We start from the raw sequence: 25,962 nt of genomic DNA, 5'->3' as shown, positions 1-25,962 counted from the left end.
TGCTCACTTCATAGCACAGCACCACACTAGATCTGGGGCAACCACATCCCAGAAAAGGATGAAACTGTGGGCTGTGTCTGAGTACAGCTGGAGAATCAAACATAGGCAGAGCATAGGACCTCGGTGAGTGCACAAGCCACACTTGATTCAGCACTCCCCTTGTTTGGGGGGAAGGTCTCAGTGCAGGAAGAGGGAAAAACACACATTTAAGGGGGACACATTCACTGTGAACCCCCAGGGTAATATTCTTAGGTTATAAATAAATAAATAAATAAACAAACAAATAAATGGAACAGAGCCAGCTCAAGCCTGACCCTCAGCGTTTCCACTCCAGTAATGTGGGATTGGACCAGACACCCAATAGGGTGGAGATGGCCACTGACCAGAGAGGAAGTCCTGCCTCACACCAGGAGCCTGCTCTAGTTGCTCCAACTCCAGCCCCACCCCTACCAAAGTGATAGCTGCCAGCACACCCTGAGGAAAGACATGACTGGCATCCACATCAAATCCAGCAGCCCCACCAGAGACACAGTAAGCAACTGTTTCACCCTTAAGACCACAGTAAGCAACTGTTTCACCTAAATTCATAGAGGCAGAGAAAGTTAAGTAAAATGAAAAAGCAGAGAAACTGCTCTCAATTGAAAGAGCAAGAGAATACTCATGAAAAAATAAATAATGAAACAGAAATAAACAGTTTACCAGGTAAAGAATTCAAAGCATTGTTTATAAAAATTTTAAATGGATTAGTGAAAAGAATTGATATAAACAGTGAATATTTTAACAAGGATCTAGAAAATATTAAAAAACTATCATAAAAGAAGAATTCAGTAGCTGAAATAAAAAAACACATTAGAAGGAATGAATAGCAGACTAAATGATACAGAAGAAGCTATACATGATCTGGAATATAGAATAATGGAAATCATCCAATCAGAACAGCAAAAAGAAAAGCAAATTAAAAAAAATGAAAACAGTTTAAGAGATCTTTAGGATAACATTAGACATACCACCATTTGTATTATAGGGCTCTCAGAAGGAGAAGAGAGAGAAAAGGGGATAAAAGATGTATTTGAAGAAATTATGGCTAAAAATTTCCCAAGCCTGTAGAAGGACACAGACATTCAGACACAGGAAGCACAGAGGATCCCAAACAAGATGAATGCAAAAAGGCCACGCTAAGACATATAATTAAAATGATAAAGGCTAAAGATAAAGAGAGAACTCTAAAGCCAGCAAGAGAAAAACAAAGAGTCATATATAAAGGAACCCCTATAAGGCCATCAGCTGATTTCTCTATGGAAACTTCGAAGGCCAGAAGGAAGTAACAAGATATATTCAAAGTCCCAAAAGGGAAAAACCTGCAGCCTAGGATACTCTATCCAGCAATATTATCATTTAGAATAGAAGGAATGATAAAGACTTCTCAGATAAGCAAATCTAAGAGAGTTCATCAATGCTAAACCTATCTTTAAAAAAATGTCAAAGTGGAAAAGAATTAAGAATCTATAGGAAAGGGAAAATTCCACTAAGAAAGGCAATTGCATAGTAAAGACAGAGGATCAACCACTTAAATAAGCCAGCATGTAATTAAAAGACAAAAAGTTGTAAAAGTAATTATACTGACAGTAAACAAATAAGGGATAAACATGAAGATGTAAAATATGACATCAAAAACACAAAATGTGGTGGAAGGGAGTAAAAAATGTAGATTGTTTAGAATATGTTTGAACTTAAATGGCTACGAGTTTAAAAAAAGTAGATATGGTTATAGGTCAATATATGTGAACCTCATGATAACCACAAATCAAAAACCTACAATAGATACATGAAACCCCAAAAGCATGGAATCCAAACATACTACTAAAGAAAATCATCAAACTGCAACGGTAGAAACAAAAAGAAAAAGAAATGAAGAGAGAAGAATGACAAAAACAACTGGAAAACATGTACTAAAATGACAATAAGTACATGCTACAATCATTTCTTTAAATGTCAATGGACTAAAGGCTCCAATCAAAAGACATAGCCTGGCTGATTGGATAAAAAACAGGACCCTTCCATATGCTGCCTACAAGGGACTCCCTTCAGAGCTAGAGACATACACAGACTGAAAGTGAGGGGATGGAAAAAGATATTTCACGCAAATGCAAAGGACAAGAAAGCAGGGGAGCAATACTCATATCAGACAAGACAGACTTTAAAACAAAGGCTATAATGAAAGACAAAGAAGGACATTACATGATGTAAAAGGGATCAATACAAGAAGAGGACATGACACTTGTTAACATATATGCACCCAATTCAGGAACACTTAAATATATAAAACAAATACTAGGGCTTCCCTGGTGACGCAGTGGTTGAGAATCTGCCTGCCAAGGCAGGGGACACGGGTTCAAGCCCTGGTCTGGGAAGATCCCACATGCCACGGAGCAACTAGGCCCATGAGCCACAACTACTGAGCCTGCACGTCTGGAGCTTGTGCTCCACAACAAGAAAGGCTGTGACAGTGAGAAGCCCATGCACCGCGATGAAGAGTGGCCCTGTTCACCGCAACTAGAGAAAGCCCATGCACAGAAATGAAGATCCAGCACAGCCAAAAATAAATAAATAAATAAATAAATAAATAAATAAATAAATAAAATTTTTTTAAAAACCCAAATACTAACAAACATGAAGAGAGAAATTGACAATAGTACGATAATAATACTACTTTGGGTTTTAACAGGAGAAACTATACCAATTTCCTATTTTATGGTCTTAAAACAATTCTTCATTTTACCTAGTCTCTTATTGCACCCAATTTAGTCTAGTGAGTATTTTGCCATCTCTTTCATACGTTCAGTCAGCACTGTTACACAGTCAAGGTTAGGAAGGTGATTCACATGAAGAAATTTATGGTACTTTTGTGAAATACAAGTAATTGATAGATTTTTAGAGACATTGTTATTGAATGTATTATTCTCTACAGTGATACCTCAGAATGCACATACATCATCCCTAGTTTAAGTTCTTTCCATTTGGCATTTATGGTATAAGTAGAATACTTCTGGTAAACTTAAGTAGTGAAAGGTTTCAGGTGCATGTGGACAACAATAAATGTATTATTTATTGACAAAAAACACAATAATCTAAGATTCTATCTTAAGAAGCTAGAAAAAGAAGAGTAAAGTAAACCTAAAGTAAGTAAAGAAAATAATTAGGGTGAGAGCAGAAATTAATAAAATAGAAAACAGACAAATGATAAAGAAAAATAAATAAAACCAAAAACAGATTCTTTGAAAATATCAGTAAAAGCAATCAACCTCTTTGTAGACTTATTAAGAAAAGACAAAAAGGGGGCTTCCCTGGTGGCGCAGTGGTTGACAGTCCGCCTGCCGATGGGACACAGGTTCGTGCCCCGGTCCGGGAAGATCCCACGTGCCGCAGAGTGGCTGGGCCCATGAGCCATGGCCGCTGAGCCTGCACTCCGCAATGGGAGAGGCCACAACAGTGAGAGGCCCGCGTACCGCAAAAAAAAAAAAGACAAAAAGACACAAACTACCAATATCAGGAGAAAGATGGAGCATAACTACATATACTACAGACTTCAAAATTATAGTAAGGGAACATTGTAGGCATTTTTGTTACTAAATTTGACAACTTAGGTGAAATGGACAAACTTCTTAAAATACATAAATTAGCAAAACTGTCATGAGAAGAAGTAGAAATCTAAATAGCCTTATGCCTGTTAAAGAAATTATATTTATCATTAAAATCTAAGGGAAACTTCAAGGGCAGATGGCTTCTTTGATGAATTCTAGAAAATAATTAAGTAAGAAATGATAATTACCCTACAAAAAAATCCTTCAAAACTTAGAGAATGAGGGAGCGTGTTGTAGCCTCATTGTGCACTGAAACTAAGACCAAACAAGAAAAGGACATTATACAGCAAACACTCATGAACCTAGACAGAAATCCTCATCAAAAATATTAGGAAGTCAAATCCACAGATATATTAAAAATGTAAGCAACATGACCAAGTAATGTTTATCCTGGGAATGCAAAGATTGCTTAACATTTGAAGATCAATGTCATCTACCACATCAAAACCATAAAGAAGAAAATCCGTATGATTTACTCCATAGATATACAACAACAACAAAAGCATCTGACAAAATTCCACTTCATTCTTGATAAAATTTCCCACAAACTGCGAACGGAAGGCATATTTCTTAATCTGTTGAAGGGTACCTAGAGAAAACTTTTTGTTTTTGTTTTTTGATTTTTTTAAAAAAATGTAAAGCCATCATAAACTTACAGAGAAGTTTGAAGGACTTCACAATGCACTTTACCCTGAACCATTTGTGCATAAGAAGCCAAGCTGATGACTATCATCCTCAAAGAGCTGAGTGTTTTTCACACATGCAAGGAGACTTTCCTATGTTATTACAATACAATCATTAAAATCAGGAAATAGATACTAAATTACTACTCTGCAATCTTCAGATCCCATTCAAGATCCACCAATTGCCCCACTAATATCTCTTACAGTTCAGAATCATACATGCATTAAGAATCCCTGACTCTTCAGTTTCCTTCAGTTTGGGGTAGTTCCTCAGTCTTTCCTGACTTTGATGATGTTGGCACTTTTAAATATTACAGGGCAGTTGGGTTGTATTTGGTCTCTCAATTGAAATTTGTTTGATGTTTTCTCATGATTACATTCAGGTTATACATCTTTGTTAGGCATGTCATAGAACTGATACAGTATTCTTCTCAATGTATTATATCATGGGACACATTATTTTGATTTATTTCATTCTTTAATTTATTTGTATTGATCACTTGATTATGGTGGTGTTTGCCAGCTATACTGTAAAGTTTCTTCTTCATAATTAGTATTTTGTGGGGAATGTAATTAAAAGCTATGTAAATATGCCATTTGTGATTAAACATTTCATTAGCTAATTGATTATTATGCATTAACTCATATTTTCCTGTTCTTTTTCTATGGGTTGTAGCTCATTATTGTCATTATTAATTTTTATGCTCAAATTTTTTTCCAAAATTGGGCAGCGCAAACACATTCAAGCTGGATTCTGTGTCTCTTTGACATGTCCCCATCATTCTTTAAACACTTCCTGTTCTCTGGCACAAGGTATTTCAATCTTACCTTGTACTTTCCTGGCCCATCTCAAGAATCAACCCTTTTCCCAAAGAGCCATGGCTCCTTTTAGTTAGAAAATCATACAGAGAATTCATGATCTGGGTGCAGGGGTGCAATAGCTGATTGCTATTGGGCTGTCATTGTTCTTAGGCATTCTTGGTAGATAGAACTTGAGAATATATGTACATATGTGTATATATGTAGGTGTACAGAAAAATATACATACAGTATATGCATATATATGTGTATGTACATATTTGTACTTATCTATACATTTTGAAAATCATTAATTCACACAAATATTTTTGACCACAATCTCACACCACAGGGATTATTTCTCTGTCTTTTAGCATTTGTAACTCCCATCTCCAAAGAGAGAAATCTGGCTTCCATTATCTTTAATGTACTTACTCATTTGATAAGTGCCCCACTGTATATCCAATCTCTTGCTGCTGCCACTACCCTCCACACTTTCTGCTCTCCCTGTTCAGGTTCTGAATCTCATTTTGGGCCATCCCAGAATGTGGATGCCATCCTTACTCTTCTCGAGTTCTGAGTTTCCATGACAGGTCACCCCAACACATGGATGCCCACATCTTCTCCCCTTGCACAGTGTTAGGATGCCTTCCTAATGCTGCTTGGGCTCCAATTCCTTATTCCAGGCTGACCCACATTAGTGGATGCCTTTCTCATCCTGCCTGGGCTTAGACCCACACTCAGGGTAGTCCCCATGTCTGGATATTCTCCTACCCTCTGAGACCCTTACTGCCACATGAGGCCTCCTGTCATTGGGACGTGGCTTCACTTTGCCTTGGCTCTGATGTCAAACACAGGCTGCTTTGTCCACATCAATGCCTTCCTCATCTCCCATGCGCTCTGACACCCATGCCAGGCTGTCTGTCCCCAGTGATACCCTCCTTACTTTTGCTTTGGCTGTGACATCCAAACTCACCTTTCCACCCAAAAAGATGTCTTTTTTCATCCACTTGAGCTATGAACCCTCATGCTCTCCTCACACTGCCTGGGCTCCTCATTCCATGCCAGATGCGTATCTTGTACTGCCCTACCCTTAAGACTGAAATTTTCAGAGAGGTGCAAAAGGGGGCAAAGAGTAAAGGGTAGAGAGAACAGAGGAAAAATAAGAGGAAGATGTTAACATCATACTTAACGGTAAAAACAACAACAACAACACCTGAACATTTTCCCTTAATATTGGAATAAAGCAAGGGTATCCACTCTCACCACTTCTATTCCACATTGCCCTGGAGGTCTCTGTCAGGGCTGTAAGGCAAGAAAAAGAAATAAAAAGCATCCAGAAAGGAGAGGAAGAAGTAAAACTATCTATATTCAGAGATTATATGATTGACTTTTTTGATGTAATCCTAAGGAATCTACAAAAATTTTTATCAAAATAATAGTGCATTGAGCAAGGTTATAGGATGCAATGTGAATATATTAAAATCAATTATATTTCTATATACTACCAACAAACAACTGGACAATGAAGTATTAAAAATAGCATTAATAACAGCATAAAATATGAAATAATTAGGGATATATTTACTGAATCAAATGCAAGACTTTGCACGGAAATCTACAAAGTATTTCTGAGAAAAATTAAATATGATCTATTATAAATAAATAGAGAGATGCAGAGTTTTCACAGATTGGAGGATTCAATACTGTTAAGATACCAATTTTGGACTTCCCTGTGACGTAGTGGTTGAGAGTCTGCCTGCCGATGCAGGGGACGCGGGTTCGTGCCCCGGTCAGGGAGGATCCCACATGCCGCGGAGCGGCTGGGCCTGTGAGCCATGGACACTGAGCCTGCGCATCCGGAGCCTGTGCTCCGCAATGGGAGAGGCCACAACAGTGAGAGGCCCGCGTACCACAAAAAAACAAAACAAAACAAAAAAAACCCAATTTTCCCTGAATTCATCTATAGATTTTATGTAATATGAATTAAAATCCCATGAAGCTTCTTTATAGAAATTGAAAAGATCATTCTAAAATGTCTATGAAATGCAAAAAACTTCAAATAGTCAAAAACATTTTTTAAGAAGAAGATCAAAGTTGGATAATTTACTTTACAGCTACATTAATCAGAACAACATGGAATCGGTGAAAGAATACATGTGTAAGTCAATGAAACAGAGTAAATGAAATAAAGCCCCCAAAATACACCCACATATACAAGGTCTATTGATTCTCAACAAAAATGTAGAAGTAACTCAATGGAAGAAAGAATAATATTTTCAACAAATTGTGTTGAAACAAGTGGACATCCACGTGGAAGAAAAGAACCTTGACCCTTACTCACATTATCCACAAAAATTTAGCTCTAAGTATATCAAAGGTGTAAATATGAATGCTAACTTTTTAAAGAAAACCCAGAGAAACTCTTAACTTCTAATTAGGTAAAGTTTTCTTAGGTGGGATACCAAAAGTCTGACCCATAATAGATAAAGATTGATAAACTGAACTTCATCTAAATTAAATTCTTCTTTTCTTTGAAAGACACTATCAAAGAAAGCAAACAGAAAGGCCACAGAATAGCAGAAAATATTCTCATTACATATATTTTATAAAGGATTTGTATCTAAAATATATAGAGAACTCATATCTCAATAAAAAAGACTAAGAATGCAATTTAAAAATGGGAAAAATTTTATATATTCTAAAAGAAGATAAGAATGGCCAGTAGGCAAATGAAATACGTTTACATGTCATCAGGAAAGTACAAATTCAAACCTCATGAAATACCACTGCATGCCCACCAGGATTGATGGGGGGGATGTGGAAGAGCCACTTATGCATTGCTGGTGAAATGTAAAATTCTTCAATTACTTTGGAAAATATTTTAGCAGTTCCTTACCTAAGAGAAATGAAACCATATGTCCACACAAAGACTTGTACATGACTTTGTATTCATAATGGCCCAAACTAGAAAGGTCCATCAACAGATGAATGGATAAACAAATTGTGGAATAAACACACAATGGAATGCTACCCAGCAGTAAAACAAACTATGGATCTGCAACAAGGACGATGGATGTCAGAAACATTATACTGAAAGAAAGAAGCCAGCCATAAAATAACATATACTGTGTAATGCCACTTATATGGCATGCTGGAACAGGCAAAAAAAAAAAAAAAAAATCTATAATGACAGAAGTTAGGTCAGTGCTTATCTGGATCCGGAATGGCATGTATGCTAAAGGGTTGAGCTGGAATTTTGGGGATGATAGAAATGTACACTGGTCTACACATTTTTCAAAAATCATCTAATTATATATTTAACTTTTAATTTCACATGTCATACTTCAAATTGATTGAGTTATTTTAAAGAGCTTTAAAATATATTATCAGAAACTTTGATACTGTTTAAAAAGACAACTTGACATTCTATATGTAAGGGGCAAAACACAGTTTGGTGAAGGCCTTTTGGTAAGCCCAAATGCACAAACATGGACTAGGTAAAGTGATCATGTGATGCTCTTCATCTATTTTCCCCCTTTCCTGCTTCCTACCTTAAGGACCCCGAAATGTTATTCTAGCCTGTTTAAAACCACTTTACTATGAACAAAATTGCATTCATCTCCTTTTTCTTCTGACATGAAAATTTATCCTTTGTAAGACCCTTAAAGCCTTTTTCTCTTTCTGTAGAAAATAAAGAACTGCATCAGTTATTTCCAGCTGATTTGGCTAATATGTTAGCACCATCTAGTAAAGATATGAAAATACTCTTGGTTTCAGGAATCCTGGCAAGAGAGTGGAAGGATGGGGTTACCTGGGGTTCAGGGCACATCCAATCCTCCAAGAAGGCTGTGGGAGGAGCTGAGACAGGAGGGCAACCAAGGGTTGCACGCCCAAACTTTGTTGCTCATGTAGGTGTAAGTTGGCCAGCAACTGTGATGAGCTTCATGGACCAGTGTATCTTGATTATACCAGTGTACACTTACTGCAATGTTTCTCTTAGATTTTGCCTTCGTTTTAACAAAGACTGCATTTTAGGTGACACTTTTAGTGATTTGCCAATGGGTTTATGACTTAGCCTGTGTTCACCAGAAAACATATCCTGAGGCAAAATTGAAGTGCTATTGCTTTTCTAGGGTGTGTAATACTGATGAAAACAGGAGTGAAGGAAAAGGGGATCCAGGCATGGAAGGAAAGGGAAAAGAAAGGAGTTACTATGGCATCTCAGGACATTTCATAGGGAGAAATGGAGAATCATTTACCCCCTGGCTCCCATCTTCTGTTTATCTAAGGTCCACCCCATGGATGGCAAATGCTACAGTAATTTCAGATTGCACATTTGTGAGTACTGAGTAGGTCCTGTTGCATTTGGACCTCATTGCTAACTGAGAAGCCTGAAGGTGGGAGGTGAGAGACAAGCAATGTGGACAGGTGGTGAGGGTTGTGGATTTGTTCCCATGTAAAGCTGATCAGAGCTCTTGTAGAACTGCATGGTGAAGCAGGAACTGGAATGAAAAATAAGGCCAAGATACTCAGAGACTTGTTGAAGCCAAGATCTGAGGTGTTACATGGTTGGATGACAATAACATTTGTAATGTTGTTTTCAAGTTTTAGAACATATAAAATAGTAGAAAGGGGGATCATTCTTGCTATGTTGTTGGTTTTTCTCAAGCACCTTATTCTCACTGTTTGTTTTCTATAGCCATGATCCCCAACAGGGCATTTCTCTAAAAGAGGTACATGCAAACAGGAGAAAGAGACTGAAACATGAATGTGGAGGGGAAGGTATGATAATGCAAATCTAAGTTTCCTGATAATTCCATTGCACATGAACAGGACACAGAATACAAGTAGTTGTAAATAGACTTTTCCAGAAAATAATTAGGGAGCTAAATTTATCTCTTAACCTTATCTTAATACCAACCATTCAACTTCTGTGGTTACATTTTCTGTTCCAAAAATAAAATTTTTGATTTTTTTAAAAAAGGCAATGATATTTAAAATTAATGTCAGAGACATGCCAACTTGAGAACCAGGGCCTAGATTTAGATATTTACCCATATAAAGTCTTGACAATAGAAAAGAAAACCTTAAGCTTTGTAGAAAAAGTAATTAATACAGAGAAGCAGTTACGTATAATTAACCATTCATTAGGTCCTGGAATGGCCCAAGGTAGCCTATCAAGCAGAAAATGGACTTGATTTGTAAGTGTTTTTGGTTGACCACAAGTAGGAATGTGTAATCATCTTCTTCAGTATTAGAAGTGTGAAGCACAGAGGACCATTCAGTAAAGAAAAATATATGACCTATGACTCTGGGTGAGCAGACATTCCTCAGGTACACAGTGGTGACATACAGGGCAGGGTGGACCGTGGTGCACATCGGTCTGTTTCTTGGCCAAGGCGCAGGAGGTTCTCTTCTGAGATGAGAACCAAAGGATGGGGGCCAGTCATAGCGAAAACGAGGTTCCTTGCCTTATACTAAGAACCACGGACAGCTCCAGGCTGCACCAGAAAAGGCACATTATTTTCCCATTCCTGGGATGATAGTCCAGGGTCTCCACGTCTGATTCGGACTCCAGCTTCCTGTTAATAAAGCAAACGTGCATATCCAGGCCTCTCTTTAACACTCATTATAAATGTATTTATGTTAAGTAGGGAGGGCACAGGGCTCACATGAAATGTTCAGGGGGTGAGAGTAATAGTTTAAAGAACCAATTTAAAAAATGGTTTTATATTGCATAAATAATTAATCGGGCCGCCATGCAAGGGGCTGGATGACGGGTCAGGCGGGAAAGCCCGTGGGTGGGGGCAGGGGCGGGGATCCCCGCATCGCTGTTAGAATGCTCGGTGACTGTGGGGGAGAGCGGATCCCACCCAGGTTAGGTCAGAGGAGCAGCGCCATGTGCTCCGGGCTCCCGGCTCTCCTGCTGCCCATCTGGCTCTCCTGGACCCTGGGGACGCGAGGCTCAGAGCCCCGCAGGTGAGGTAGGGGCTTCCCCCGGGCCACTCAGCCTCCCTCTCTGCTCCGTAGCTCGCAGTCCCGCGGGCAGAGGCGCTCCGCTGCACTCGTGGGCTCGGCCTGAGCCGCAGCTGGGCGGGGGTCGTAGCGTAGGGGTCGGGCCGGGGAGGGGGCGGGGGGAAGCGGAGAGCGTTTCCTTCGCGGTCTCTGCCCACGTCGCCGTCGCCGATGATCCTCTCCTTCCTGGGTCTCACGGAGCCCAGAGGAGCTGGCAGCGCCAGCCCTGCCCTGCGCCGCGCAGCCGCGGCTCCGGCTTGCTGTCCCCGGCCGGGCTTCGGGTCTCGCTCCGCAGCCGCCGAGGCAGGAGGCAGCGCTCGGCCTCCGGCTCGGCCTCCGGCTCGCTCTCTCTCCTCCCCCCTCCCCTAGCTCCCGCGCCCGCTGCTCCTCCTCTCCCCGCGCCCGCTCCTCCTCCTCCTCCCCTCCCCCTCCCCCTGCGCCCTCCTCCGCTCCGGGCCAGCTCGGCGGCGGCGGCAGCAGCAGGAGCAGCCCCGGCTGCGGGTCGCGACGGCGGCGGGGCGCCCCCTCCCCCGTGCCGGGGCGCGGCGGAGGGATGTGGGGCTTTGCGGGAGGAAGGCTTTTCGGCATCTTCTCGGCCCCAGTGCTGGTGGCGGTGGTGTGCTGCGCCCAGAGGTAGGGTCGCGGGTGGGTTGACGGGAAGCGGGCCGGGCGCCGGGCAGGGCGCGCGGGTGTGCGCGCTGGGCGCTGGCGGGTGAGCCGCCGCCTGACCCCGCTCTCTCTGGCCCCCGTCCCTCCCGCAGCGTGAACGATCCTGGGAACATGTCCTTTGTGAAGGAGACGGTGGACAAGCTGTTGAAAGGCTACGACATTCGCCTAAGACCCGACTTCGGGGGTAAGTAGGGTGTGCGCGGCCGCTGCGGGCAGCGCGACCCACCGCGCTGGCGGCCTGGGTGGAGGAGGGAGGCGGGGGCCGCTTCCGCCGAGCTGCGGCGGGGTGGGGAGGGGGGCACTTCGCCTGCGCCCCCTCCTCGGATAGCCCCCCATCCTCAGAGCAGCTGCAGCCGGTGCCCGAGCCAGGCTGATCACCGTGTCGTGCGCTTCCCGCAGGTCCCCCGGTCTGCGTGGGGATGAACATCGACATCGCCAGCATAGACATGGTTTCCGAAGTCAACATGGTGAGTGCCTGCCCTCCCCAGGGCTGTCCCCGAGCCCCTGCCCCGCTGTCTGGGCCCACAGGCGTCCACAGTACCGGGCCAGAGGCCTCCTCTGCCGGGCTGAGCTTCCCGGGCCGAGCTTCCCGGGCCCGCAGAGGGAGCGGCGCTCCCGGGCGCAGGTCTCCTGTTCTCGAGGCTCCCTCCGCCCGCCTGAGTGCGCGGGGGTAGTCGTTGGCGTCAGAGCCGCGCGGAGGGCGCACCCTTCCCGCCATAGGAAGGGGTCCTGGGCTCACCCGAGGCTGGGCTTTCACCGCCGCCCTGGTACTGCCAGCTCCTCCCGCCGTCGGTCCCCTGGTCCTGAGGCTGCCCCAGTGCCTTCTCGCCTCCTTAGCAACAGGCGCCGGGGAGCGGGGGAGGAGAGGAGAGTTGTGGGGGTGGCTCGTATACTAGGTAAGAGCTGCTTAAGGGTTCCTTTGTTGTCTTTTGGAAAGAGGTACTGGCCGCCGGAAAGCGCGGTGGGCGGTGGGTCTGTGTGTTCCTGGCTGTCTCGGGTCAGTTTCCTTGGTGTCAGTGGCTTTTCCGAGGGCAGGCTCGTGACAGTGAAACCCGGTCCCCATCCACCAGGCTCTGTCAGAGGTGCTGACGGCCCGGGCGGCTCTGAGAACTGGAGGACCTGGGCAGCTTACGGGCTTTCTCTGCCCGGAGAGTCGAAGGCGAGGGAACCAAGTGTCCCTTAGGGCTATGTTAACGGTGTTAACGGTGACGGAATTCAGTATTCTGACCTGTGGAAAGTGGAGGTCCGTGTCCCGAGGTGCGAAGTGGGTGTCACGGGCTTTTGCTCAGAATCCTTTAAGACAACAGACAATAAGGAGAAAAACGACCCCTTTCATTTGTTAATTGAGCTGAAATACCAGGGGATTTGGAAACGGGTTTAAGTTTCTGTTGAGTGACACTTTAGAAATTATAAGAATGAGAATTTGGAAAAAATATATTTTTTTGAAGAAATCGTTTGGCAACTTTTTTTCTAAAATATAACACCGAGAATATAATGAGGCATGAGATAGACTCGATAGATTTCTCCAGTCTGGTGGACATCAGAGCCACATGGGCAAACTTGTTTTAAATGCATACTCCCAGGCTCTGATTCTGATCCAGTGGTGTGGAGTGGAATCTGGGGGTCTCTGCATTTAAAACTAGTGCTCCAGATTTTTTTTAAGCAGGTGTTTTGTGAACAATATTTTGAGAAACATTGCAATAACATAGAAATGTGGTTGTTTACAAATAAACTAAAACCATGATTTTTAAATAGACTGTTTAACAAGATATATTTAAAAATATATCCTAGTATGGATTTTGTAGAAAGAAATCTGACTACACGAAACTATATTTTTTATCAATTTTTCACTCTTAACCTAAAGATTTTAAAATTATAATGTGTGATTTTAAAAAAAAGTACCTTTCTTTCAATGTATATCACTAAGGACATTTATATACAAGTGTTAATAGTAAATAAATAAATAAATAAAGTGTTAATAATAAAAGCGTTAGCAAGAAACAGACTTTACATACATTACACTAAAAACATCACATATATTTTACTTTCTGTAATTTTGTAAAAATAATTCTGTCAAAATATGTTTTGTTTTATGACCTTAAGGAAACAAGTTAATATATTCAAGATTTACTCTGTAGTCTGTGATTTCCTTTATTGGCAACTGCACATTCTATAGAGAAGACAGTTTTGTACAGAAGTTAATCGAGTTATTTAGTGGATTTTTATGTCAAAAATTATATTGGATGTCAAATGATGGAGAGAATATACTGATGTGGCGCTTTAAGAACTCTGTATATTACTAAAACAACCAGGGGAATGGGGAGAATGTCTTGTTGTAGATCATTGCAAATTTTCTTTAAATTAATTTTTAAACTTAGTTATCCACTAGTTTAGACATCATGCTGATACTTAGTACCTTAAAAACTTCATAAGTAATTGCCTAATTCATGCACTATGAATTGAGGTGTCCCAATTTTCTCTGGAACCAATAATAGAAAGACAAATCGAGGATACAAACCATTATATTGGATAATCTTTAAGCGCATATCCCAAAGCCAGTAATTATGCATAATGTAGCCATAGTATACTTGTATGCTTTTTTTTTTGCATTCTCATGATGGAAATTTTTGTGGTTCTCTACACTAAGTTTATTATAAAGAAAAACTGGGGATTGATGGGATGGGAGATTGAAGGCCATTGGACAGATGTACTGACTGGCATCTGAAATATCTTCCACAAGTGGATTGGTAAAACCATTCGCTAGAAAAATCTGATTTCCCTTAACTCGTGATCAGGATCATAGCTCATGATCATAGCTATGATATTTGATTTTTTTTAATTGAAGGAACTTCAAATATAGCAATGATTAAGTATCATTTTGGAGGTAACATTTTATAGGGAAAGAACAGAGAGTATGTGAGCATAAGATTAAACCCATCACTCAATCATGTTGCTTAAAAACAATGAATTATATTTATGAGCTTCCTTAATCACCTTACTAGTTTCACAAAACTAAGTGTTGTTAGCTTATGAAACTAAATAAGAAATGGTCTTGCTTTAAGGATGGTACAGCTAGTAGAGGAGATATGTCAAATAGTTGTAACAAAAGTAGGTGAGTCCCATTTAGAGGAACAAAAGAAAGGGGTATGGCCTAAGAGAGAGAGGGAAGGAAGAAGGGAGGGAAGGAGGCAGAAAGAGGGAGGGGGAGAGAGAGATATATTGAGATTACTTCTGACATGGAAAGCCTAATGAAAGAACTTAAGAAATGATATCTAAATTGGGTGGGTGAATAGTGGGGAATAGAATTGTGACTGGCATAGATAGAAGAGGATGTTCTGGGTTAGGGAAGAAATTGGCAAAACTACTGATGGATAGATCTGCAGGATAGGAGATTGTGAAGGAGACTCAAAAGATGAAATTGGAAAAGTAGGACAAACCCCTGTTCACCTAGGCCCTTCTCTGCCTTGCCAAGGGTTTCAGATGTTAATTTTCAAAAATTAAGGAGCCTGTAAATGTTTTTAAGCAGGTGATTGACATGATTTAAGATGTGGTTTAGAATGAATATTTTGGCCAAAATGTTAATTTAGATAGAGGAGTGAGAATGACGAGTTAGAAGAGCAAAGTTCACTAGAAAATTCAGGGTAAATGATCATGGAAAGTTGTTCTTTGAAATTTTCTTCTCAAAATTTCATAGATATGCTTTTGAAAACATATTTAGTGAAATAAAGATTCATTAATATCTGAAATAAAGATATGCAAAACATGTATATCTCAAGATGGGACAGATATGTGCTTGTCAGTGAGCATGTTGGGGGTGAATATAAAGAATATTGTTACTTTTCTCTTTAAACTATTATAAAGCACAGTCTTTATCTGTTGATGGTGCATATAGATAATGCCTCCAAATAATGCCTCTGACCTCAAAGAATTAAATAATTAGATACATTATGCATATACATGTATATGTCATTGTGCATTTTGGTGTTTTGTATTAACAATCTAAAAATGGATTTTAATATTTTAATACTTAACATTATTTTACCATAACATGTTTCACTGATAAAGGAGATAGTCTACATTTCCATTGTTCCTAATCTTCTAATTTTTCTTTTCACGTACTTTTTTAAAATTGATATAGTTAATTTACAATGTTGTGTTAGTTTCTAGTGTACAGCAAAGTGACTCAGTTATATATGTATATGTATACATGTATATACATACATACATATATATATTCTTTTTCAGATTCTTTTCCATTATAGGTTATTACAAGATATTGAGTATAGTTCCCTGTGCTATACAGTAGGTCCTTGTTGTTTATCTATTTTATATATAGTAACGTGTATATGATAATCCCAAACTCCTAATTTGCCACTTCTTACTTTTTAGTTAGCTGACTTGACAGAAGTCAAACAAAAAACCATTTTCTTTTACATAACTTCCCTTGTTCTCTAGCTCTTGTTTTAAAATTTCAGACAATCTTTTAAAACTATACATGGTTAAGTAATTATTGGGATTTAGTTTACATATTACTTTCTTTTCTTTTAAGTTTATTTATTATTTATTTATTTATTTTTGGGTTTTCGTTGCTGTGTGCAGGCTTTCTCTAGTTGTGGCAAGTGGGAGCTACTCTTTGTTGCGGTGTGTAGGCTTCTCACTGCAGTGGCTTCTCTTGTTACGGAGCACAGGCTCTAGGCATGAGGGCTTCAGTAGTTGTGGTGCACGGGCTCAGTAGTTGTGGCTTGTGGGCTCTAGAGCACAGGCTCAGTAGTTGTGGTGCACGGGTTGAGTTGCTCAGCGGCATGTGGGATCCTCCCGGAGGAGGCTCAAACCCGTTTCCCCTGCACTGGCAGGCGGATTAAGAGAGATTGTACTTATGGAAGAACACTGTCTACTGAAAACTTTTATATGCATGTGTTATAATTCTGGTGCTTAGCACTGGTCCAAGTGTGTGTTGAATAGATAGATGGAGGGATGAATAAGTGGACAAAAATTATTGAAAATATAGGAAATATAAGGAAATACTAAAAATATAAAACAACTAGGAAATTTTAATTTAAAAATAGTACTTTTTACTGAGAGAGTGAAGCAGGTCTAGAACTCTTTAAAAAATCAATTAGTTAAAAAATAAAAACAATATTTTAAAGTAAGTCATATGAGTTCTTTTTTAATTTGAATAATTAGAAGAAGCCACTGTTTGATTTGTTAATTCAGAAAGAAACTACACATACTTGATTTCTACTTAATTAACTATAAAGTACTGAGAATATAAAGCTAGACTCAAACTCTAGTAATATAAATACTAATTTTCTATGATTTAACTTGTATTTTGTTATTATTCTGTACTTAATTCGTCTATTAAAATTAGCTCATCCTGGGACTTCCCTGGTGGTGCAGTGGTTAAGAATCCGCCTGCCAATGCAGGGGACATGGGTTTGAGCCCTTGTCCGGGAAGATCCCACATGCTGTGGAGCAACTAAGCCCATGCGCCACAACTACTGAGCCTGCACTCTAGAGCCTGTGAGCCACAACTCCTGAGCCCGTGTGCCACAACTACTGAAGCCCGTGTGCCTAGAGCCCGTGGTCCGCAACAAGAGAAGTCACTGCAATGAGAAGCCCGTGCACTGCAACAAAGAGTAGCCCCATTCACCGCAACTAGAGAAAAGCCCACGTGCAGCAACGAAGACCCAATGCAGCCAAAAAAAAAAAAAAAAAAGCTCATCCCAATGAAAATGTAACTACAGGATTATTTTTTCTGATTTAATGCATATAAATCATAAATTATTGTCTCTTTTTTTTTTTAGTTGTGAGCTCCTTTTAGGTGACATATAAATGTGTCTTTAGTTATTATGAGAAGTAGATTTGTCCCTTATGCTTGTTGTATTGTATTCCTTTGTCATTTGTTGTATTTTCCTCTTAGAAAATCCACTTGTTTTCTAATGTCTCAGTGTAAAATAAGTGTGGTACATAAGAATATGGTTTTAGCACATCTCAGCAAGCAGCTTTGGCACTGCATCACTGTAAAATGGGTGCAGTCTTACTCATGAACACAACACATAAACATTTGCACTCATTTTGTCTTTCCCCTTTTCAGAAGAGTGGGAAAGAGGAGAGGGTTTCCTTGGATAGAGTGAGCTGGGATCACCTGGAGAATTCAGCTTTAGGCGTTTTCGATCAAACTTATGTTAATCAACTCCCCTCCTCGTGCTGCAGAATCTAGGGTTGCTCTGCCCCTAGTGAATGCTGAAGGGGTACCCAGTGCCCAGTACCTGGCCAGGTCCTCAGGCAGAGGAGCTGAATCCCAGGAGTCCAGCTGTGTGCTGAAAAGAGCCTAATGGGATTGGGAGTTTCTGGTCCTGTTTCCAGGTTTATGGGAACATCTAGCCTTAGGCAAGTCATTTAACACTCAGTAATTCAGTCTCAGGCTTCCCAGATGCCCATGGCATCCCCACAAAATTGCCAAAGTAATAGCACAAAGGGCTTAACTCTACACAGAAAATTGAGGTAAAGACATCCACAAGATCACAGCCAAACAAACACGTTAGAGAACTGTCCTTTACTGATTTCTCTAGAGAGGCTCTGGCTGCATTCAGAGTTTGCATATGAATTGTTACTAGCATTTTTTAAAAAAATATTTATTTATTTATATGGTTGCGTCGGGTCTTAGTTGCACTGTTAGTTGCAGCACATGGGACCTAGTTCCCTGACCAGGGACTGAACCTAGGCCCCCTCCTTGGGAGCACGGAGTCTTAGCCACTGGACCACCAGGGAAGTCCCTCTTACTAGCATTTTAAAGGTTGGAAATGTGCTAATGCTCTTATTACCAAGTAAGCTGGGGGATGACTCAGCAGAAAGGAAAAAGTGTTTCTCTGACCCAGTTGGGTTTGGAAAACTGCTTACATGAAAGGCACTCCATGGGTAAGGTACAATGAGCATGTTGGCATTTGGTTACGGGTTGCTGCATTTAGGAGGTAAGATTATTTATTGAGGACATTACTTTTCCCTGGAAGTGTGTTTGTGCCTAAGTTACGATCAAACATCAATGCTGGGGCACTGATAAGAAAGCATATAATGAACTTCAGAGGTGGATGAGAATAACCCTTACATAATACACTCTTTATGAAGGGAGGTTTGTGTTTAATATTAGAAGGAATGGTATGGGGAGCAAAGAGAATGCTTCTTGTCTTTCCCCTCAGGGAAGTTGTAAAGCTTACATTGCTGCATCTCTTAAAAGATGGATCTTTCCTTGTTGTGAGCAACCTCTTCCTAGAGCCTGTGCCAGGCTGAGGGATCCTATGTTGTACTGCACATAGAAGTAAGTATTTCGTTTGAATTAATGGCGTAAATCTGCTTATTTACATATTAAAAACTTTATGTTCTTACCAGTAAAGCAGTATGAATTCAACATTTGACTTTGTACAATCTGTTATCTGTAATAGCTCTCCTTTTCTTCCATTGGTAGCAGAACCCTTCTTTCTCCTACGGGTTCTGAATCATATCATATATACTGTCATTGTGCTTTGAAGCCTACTGAACGTTTGTTTTAAATAAATGAAGCCTATTGACCATTTGGAACCTTTAAAATTTTCTTATAATACATGTTGAGGTGTAATTTAGGGAGATGACAGCTAACAATAGTTTTATGTCATTATGCAGTTGATGAAATACTTCAGGTATTTTGTCGTATTTGATCATCAAACATGATCAGCTTAGTGAAGTGTATCTTATAGGTAGGTGTTAATCTCATCTCCATTGTTCAGGTGAGAAAATAGCCTCAGGAATAGCACTGACTTACTACAAAGGCAAAGCTGGGACTTGGTCCTATTTCTTTGTTCTTTCTACCTCATTATGCTACAGAGCAATAAAAAAAATGCTCTGTTAGGCCCTCATGAGATTTTACCTTTTTCCATGACCTTCATTGCCATCTAAAGTGGATCTTCCAATTAACTTTTCCATGAACTCTTAGTCTTTCCTTGTAACACTATCAGAGTGTTAAATATGATTCTGTTGTGCTTGTTTGCTTAGAGGCTTTCTTCTGCATTTTTCTCCCCCTTAAGACTGTAAGCTCCATCAGGCAGATCTGTGTCTAAGAACAGCCCTTGCATAGTGCCTGACACATGATAGGTATCATTCTTCATTCATATATTTTCTTTCAACCAATATCTAATATACACTAGTGTCTATATATATATATATAGTATTATTAGATATTGGTTGAAAGAAAATATATGAATGAAGAATGAATGAATGAATAAATATGTAAGTGCATGAATAAATAGGCAGGTAGCTTTCCAATGAAATATTTTTATAACCTAGAATTTGGGCTAATGACCAAGAAGAACCTTTTATAGGCTAAATGTGATGTATATAGTTTTTACTTTAGGGGACTTAATTTGATCAGAATTTGTATAATTGTACACAGTATAATACTGTCAAGTGTCAAGTGCTGTCAAGTGACAGCTTGTCAAGCTGTCAAATGTTCTATAGCGGTCACCCCCTTCACTGGAGAGGTTTTACACTGATTTCAAAGCAGAAAAGAGGGAAGTATTGCGGTGGTTCTGTGATATACAGCCTGTGTAAGGGTTAGTGTGTATATTTCAAACACCAGTCACTAGTGCCTTTGTACACTCAAAGTTTTGTGTCTAATTGGAAATATATGTGGTTCGAGCTTTTCTATATGATAGGGAAGTTTTGGTGGTTCTTATATTGGGATTCATTGGGCTCTGCATTCACTTTCTGATGGCCGCTCAGCAGTGCAGTGGAACTGCATTGGTTTTCATTCGTTTGCTAGCTTTCCAGCACAGTTTACTTCTGGGCCATTTATGCCAGCCATTAAGAAGATTCTCTAGCTGCAAAATTGGGAAGACTAGGACTAAAATAGGTTTCATCTCTTGGCATTTTGCTCAGTCCTGTCAATTCAAGACGGAGAGCTAGCCTCCGATCTCTGTGGTGGGGGATGTATTGATAGAATTCTCTTATTCCCTTGGTTACCCAGAGACTGCATTAAGAAATAGAAGCCATTTGTAAGCATTAATGCATGTATCCCTTTTTACATTTTTCCATTGAACTTAAGTATCACACAGAAGCGTTAATATAATTAACAAAAACCTTAGCATGCATGGAACTAATGTTTCAGATGAATAGGAATAAGATTAAGATATGAGAATGTCATAGTTCTTTAAAAACTCTAATTTGTGCTTGTCCATTCAAACTAAGAGAGGATATGGATTCTTTTTTTTTTTTTTTTTTTTTCCATAAATTTATTTATTTATTTTTGGCTGTGTTGGGTCTTTGTTTCTGTGCGAGGGCTTTCTCTAGTTGCGCGAGTGTGGGCCACTCTTCATCGCGGTGCGCGGGCCTCTCACTGTCGCGGCCTCTCTTGTTGCGGAGCACAGGCTCCAGACATGCAGACTCAGTAGTTATGGCTCACGGGCTTAGTTGCTCCGTGGCATGTGGGATCTTCCCAGACCAGGGCTCGAACCCGTGTCCCCTGCATTGGCAGGCAGATTCTCAACCACTGCGCCACCAGGGAAGCCCAGGATATGGATTCTAATGATTACAACATCATCATATTTTACCTCAGTTCTACAATGAAAGAATTCCTTTTATGTAAAATATTTGCTAAATCCTCATGCTATCATTCATGACATGAAATACATTTGTTTTATTTTGAATTGACTTAAAAGGATAACAAAATTTACTGGTTTAAAGCTATATAACTCTGTTTGATACATATGTATAAAATGTTTGTTACTTAATTCAACATCACATCACTCTTCTTTTAAAATTTAATTTTTTGAATTAGATTTTACAATTGATAACTTTAATCAGTAGAGGGAACAACTTTTCTGGGTCACCCATCATTACAAGTTGTTTGTGTGTGTGAATCTATGAGTCCATGCAAACCAAAAATTATTTTAAAAAGAAACAACAATTTGAGTAATTCATTGTAATATCATTGATTTTTTTCCAATCCTGGTGACTCTAAAAATCCATCTGAGAGATACATCCATATATCAGGTTGAAAGACTAAACTGGTCACCAAGCGCAGTGCCTGTCGTGTAGAATATGCTTGGTAAATACTTGTTAAATGCATTTGTGTAGCACACGACCCTTGTGGTAAAGCTGTATGTTGTGTTTGTTTTATCGGAGAGATTCCCTTATTTGTATGTTTGTCAAGCACATAAAATTAGCCGTAGCTTTACACAGAAGGATTCCTGTGAACTTGTCACAGAAAAGACATCTGAATTATGGAAAACAGTGCCATTCCTATGGTCTAGACTAGTGGTTCGAAAGGTATAGACCAAGAAGCCCTCTGTGGTGTTAGATTGATTACAGGGGTTGACACAGATAAGTGCCCTCCAAGCAAAATTTCTCATCATTGGTGTAGTCTGTGCTTTGCCTTTCCAAAGCAGTGTACATACTAGAAAGAGGCTGGTAATAACTGAGTGTATGAGGAGCAGGACTGATTGTGCTGTATTCCTTTTTATGCTGTTAAACATTCTGTGGATAATTCATTGGTGTGAGGCTATATTTGATTGTGCCATTGAATGAGTTTTCATTTCTGAATTTTTCCTTTGGCCCTGGGCACCAAAATTCCCTGTGAGAATGTAATTTCTTGTGGTATGGGCTAAAATAATGGTTGCTTAAGAGAACGCTGTTATATAGAGTGTACATGTGTGCCCCATAATCAGTGTTTCTGCTCAAATAATATTGGAAATTATGTTAGAGAGATGTAAAATAGGTTTCTTTATTGTAGGAACTGTCAAGCCCTTTAATATGCTAATGATTTTTGTAAATCTTCAATGAGAGGGGCGAAGAATTCAATATTTAAAATATATGTTTGGGGATTTTTTTCTTTGTGAGGGGATGGTGGACCTTATTAACACTTATTCATGAAGTCTTCTGTAGAACACAGTTTAGGAAATGTGGGTCTAACCGATTGAATTAGAATGAGCTTTAATATGGCCAGTCCCCAGGAATGATAACTGAGGAAATTACTGCATTAACAAAGCCTCTTTTGGTGCCCATGTCCAAACAGCACAGAAGATACAATTCTGACAAAAAATGTATCATTGCATATGGGAATGGGTAATATTTTCTGGAAATGAAGCTTAAGCATTTCATAATTAGATTGATAAAAAACACAAAGATTTTCTTCTATAATAATACTCTCTGTCACATTGAAGGTAGATCTGTGTTTCAAGCCTTCTTGTTTTCTTGTAAATATTATAGGAGTAAATGATTTAGAAGCAGAGAGAGTTGTGTTGAGCAAGAGAGGATGCAAAAAAGGCTCTTGGGACAACAATAGTAGGTTAATTTTGAGAACAAAATATGTCTCTTTGAGGCTGTTGGGCTTGACCAGTGCTTTCTTGGAAGGCTGGAGATTCCTTCTTGGGGCAGGAAGAACAGGCAGTGCTGTGATTCTGCATTCCACTAGGGAGGGTTGACATGTATGTTTGAATATATTACATAAATAGATATTTATTATAATCTACATATTGCATAAACAGATATTTATTATAATCTACAATATATATTATGTATAATGAAATTATATAGTATACTGTATACTATATAATTTATGTTATTCATATTTATATGTAAAGTAAGATTCTCTTTAAAAATAAGATTCTCTTTGGTTGAAAGGTTCTGGTGATAAACATTTTAACATCCCCTGGAGTAAGACATCGCTAAAATTCCCTGTATGACTAATTCTCTATAGTTCTATGAAGAGTCTATACCTGTTCATGAATAGTCAGTGACAATAGCCCAGAGGGCAGATGTATCTTCTGGACTGTTCCAGAACCACAGGAATATTATAAGAGGACAGTATTGCTCAGTCGGCACTGAGGAGACCCCACTGGGGATCTGGGCTTGACTGGTAATAATGGGTGAAGAAACCAAAGTAGATCCAGAAATGTAGAGATGCAAAAGTGCTAATTGATTATAAGGATAATAGGTTTTGTTTGTTTGTTTGTTTGTTTCTGGCATTTAGAAGCATAGGGAGCTGGTTTAAAAAAGGAGGGCTCTTGTTTTGGAAATATTATATATCTACAGATTTTTTTCCCCCCTAAGTCGTGCTTTATTTATCATTACACTTTATTGCCCCAAAGCTTGTGTTTATGATTGAAAAGCTAGTCTCAAAGCTTGAGCAAGCTCTTTGGAAATTTAATTATCTAGGTAATTTCCTCAGTACTCCACGCTATTTTACCTTTAGAGACCACAGGGGGTCTAACTCTCAAGATTGCCCTTGGCAGTGGAAAAGAGTTGGTCATCCAAACTCTCAGATTCCAGAAGGGTTTGTGTTAACTTTGGCAAGTCATTCAGACTCAGTGGTCCTCGATCTGATCATTTCTTTTTTAACAAGTATATTAAAATTGATTCTTTAACTTGCCTTCTAGCTCTGATTTCTGTGGTTTCTTAGAGTCTGTGAGCAGTTAAAAACCTAAGGGACCTTCTGTTTGCATTGCACAGACCGCTGCTTCTTATCATTTGATACTGTGTGTAGTTTAATTGGGTATCCTAGTGGTGGTCATCTGGCAGCTTGCAGCCTTATAGTCAAAGCATGGCCCATTTTCCCCAAGTTACCTGTGCTGTGCACTGCAAGCCTGGGACATGTCATACAGAAACAGTGGGATTTACAGTCTGTACCCATGGTCATTAATTTTTGTGTTTCAAACATGGTGATGTTTAGTTTTTGGTTTGAATTCAGAGTCACTAATTTATGAGTGAAAACTAGCGGGCTGTTAAAATGCTTCTGTTTTATCCAAACCATGACCTTTCCATTATCATCTAAGAAAAATAACTCAATTTGGAAATGTCAGTTAATGCTACTGGGTACCAAATTGTCCATATTCAGATTTTTCAAAAATTCTACATGAATGTAATTCATGCAACAGTTTTGAGTCTTCTGTGGTATTTCTGTGACATAATTTTAATATTGCTTGAGTTCGTAGTCAGTCGGAAAGGAAGAGGGTGTGGGCTGAGTCAGAGTTACCTGTACTGCCCTCAGTCAGTTTGGGATGATTAGCTAGCATTTCGTGAAGATAACTGTAAGCTTAGACCTCAAAGGTAGTTGCATATTGTGGCCTCTCTACAAAAAATAAAGTTTTTACCATGTTCTACCTCTTTCTTGATTCCTTGCCTCATTTAAAGCAAAATTATTATACATAAAATCCAAGCAAGAAAACCTGTGTGGATATAGGGATAAAGACTTGGGCTTGCCTGAACTAGAGATTGCAAAATGAGATATGTAAAATTGTTTAATTTTATTCTGAAAGAGGAAAAATGTGGATGTGCAAATTATTATATAACTAGGAAATTACCTATTTAGAATTATATAGATCAGAATGTATAGTGTGACTCAAACTTGGATGTGACTCAAACTTGGATGTAATCAATGACCAAAAAAATGTTAATAATTTTCAAAGTGTTTACTTCATATTTATTTACTGTAGGTGAAATCCTGCTAATAATGGATTGTAGTATCTGGTTAGGAGAAATTGTAGCACAGTAAAGACAGTAAATAACCGATTTCCTAACTTAGCACTTAGAAATAATTTATCTACAGTGGTAGCCCCATGCATAGATGTTCCTCAAAGTTTTTTTTTTTCCTTTCTTTCTCTCCCAGAGCAAGAGGGGTATGGCAGCTAGTCTGGACTAGCAAAGTTCAGACATTAAAAGGGGAGACACTTTGTTCCAAGTGTAATTGAGTTAGTGCACTTTGGGTAGCACCAACTCTGAGGACCAGTGTGGGTACAGGTCCTGGGCATCAGCTGGTTTACTGAGATTAAGGTGAAAAGGTCAAATAAGGGGGGTAGATGTCCTTCCTAGTCTCTTGGCTACTTATCTGAATGACATCTCCCCTGATGAGATAAGAAATGGGGGTCTTACCTGCCAGTTTTTCTCTCCATTTATCTTTCTGGGATTTTGAATGAAAAATTTCAGTACCCCAAGCATCAAATTGGCTCAGTAATTTCTCTCCTTTTATCATACCTTTCAGTTTCTAAAACCACTAAGGAAAAGCCTCTTTTTTTTCTCCAACATACTTCAGAAGAAAGCGGAATGAAATTTGTTAAACAAAGGCTGACAGGAAAGCAAGCATCTATTAATTGACATCCAATTTCCTGATATGCCAACCTTTGCCCAAG

The 25,962-nt window shown here is 39.6% G+C and overlaps 1 protein-coding gene across 2 annotated transcripts in view; it reads left to right on the top strand.

Moving 5' to 3' along the window:
• Positions 1–10,964: 10,964 nt before the first annotated feature.
• GABRB3 (gamma-aminobutyric acid type A receptor subunit beta3) overlaps positions 10,965–25,962 on the top strand; it is a gene marked incomplete at both ends in the record, with an annotated part of 232,324 nt that continues 217,326 nt past the window's right edge. Inside the window, 3 exons of one of the 2 annotated variants that reach the window (XM_082648678.1) lie at positions 10,965–11,104; positions 11,902–11,993; positions 12,209–12,276. In XM_082648678.1, coding sequence (XP_082504804.1) covers positions 10,965–11,104; positions 11,902–11,993; positions 12,209–12,276 — 300 coding nt within the window. Of the gene's footprint in view, positions 11,105–11,693; positions 11,774–11,901; positions 11,994–12,208; positions 12,277–25,962 lie in introns of those variants that run through there. The other variant, XM_082648679.1, reaches the window with a different exon arrangement.

This window comes from Grampus griseus, assembly GCF_964374135.1.
Source record: "Grampus griseus genome assembly, chromosome: 2".
Lineage (NCBI taxonomy): Eukaryota > Metazoa > Chordata > Mammalia > Artiodactyla > Delphinidae > Grampus > Grampus griseus.
This window is presented reverse-complemented; position numbering and strand designations above follow the sequence as displayed.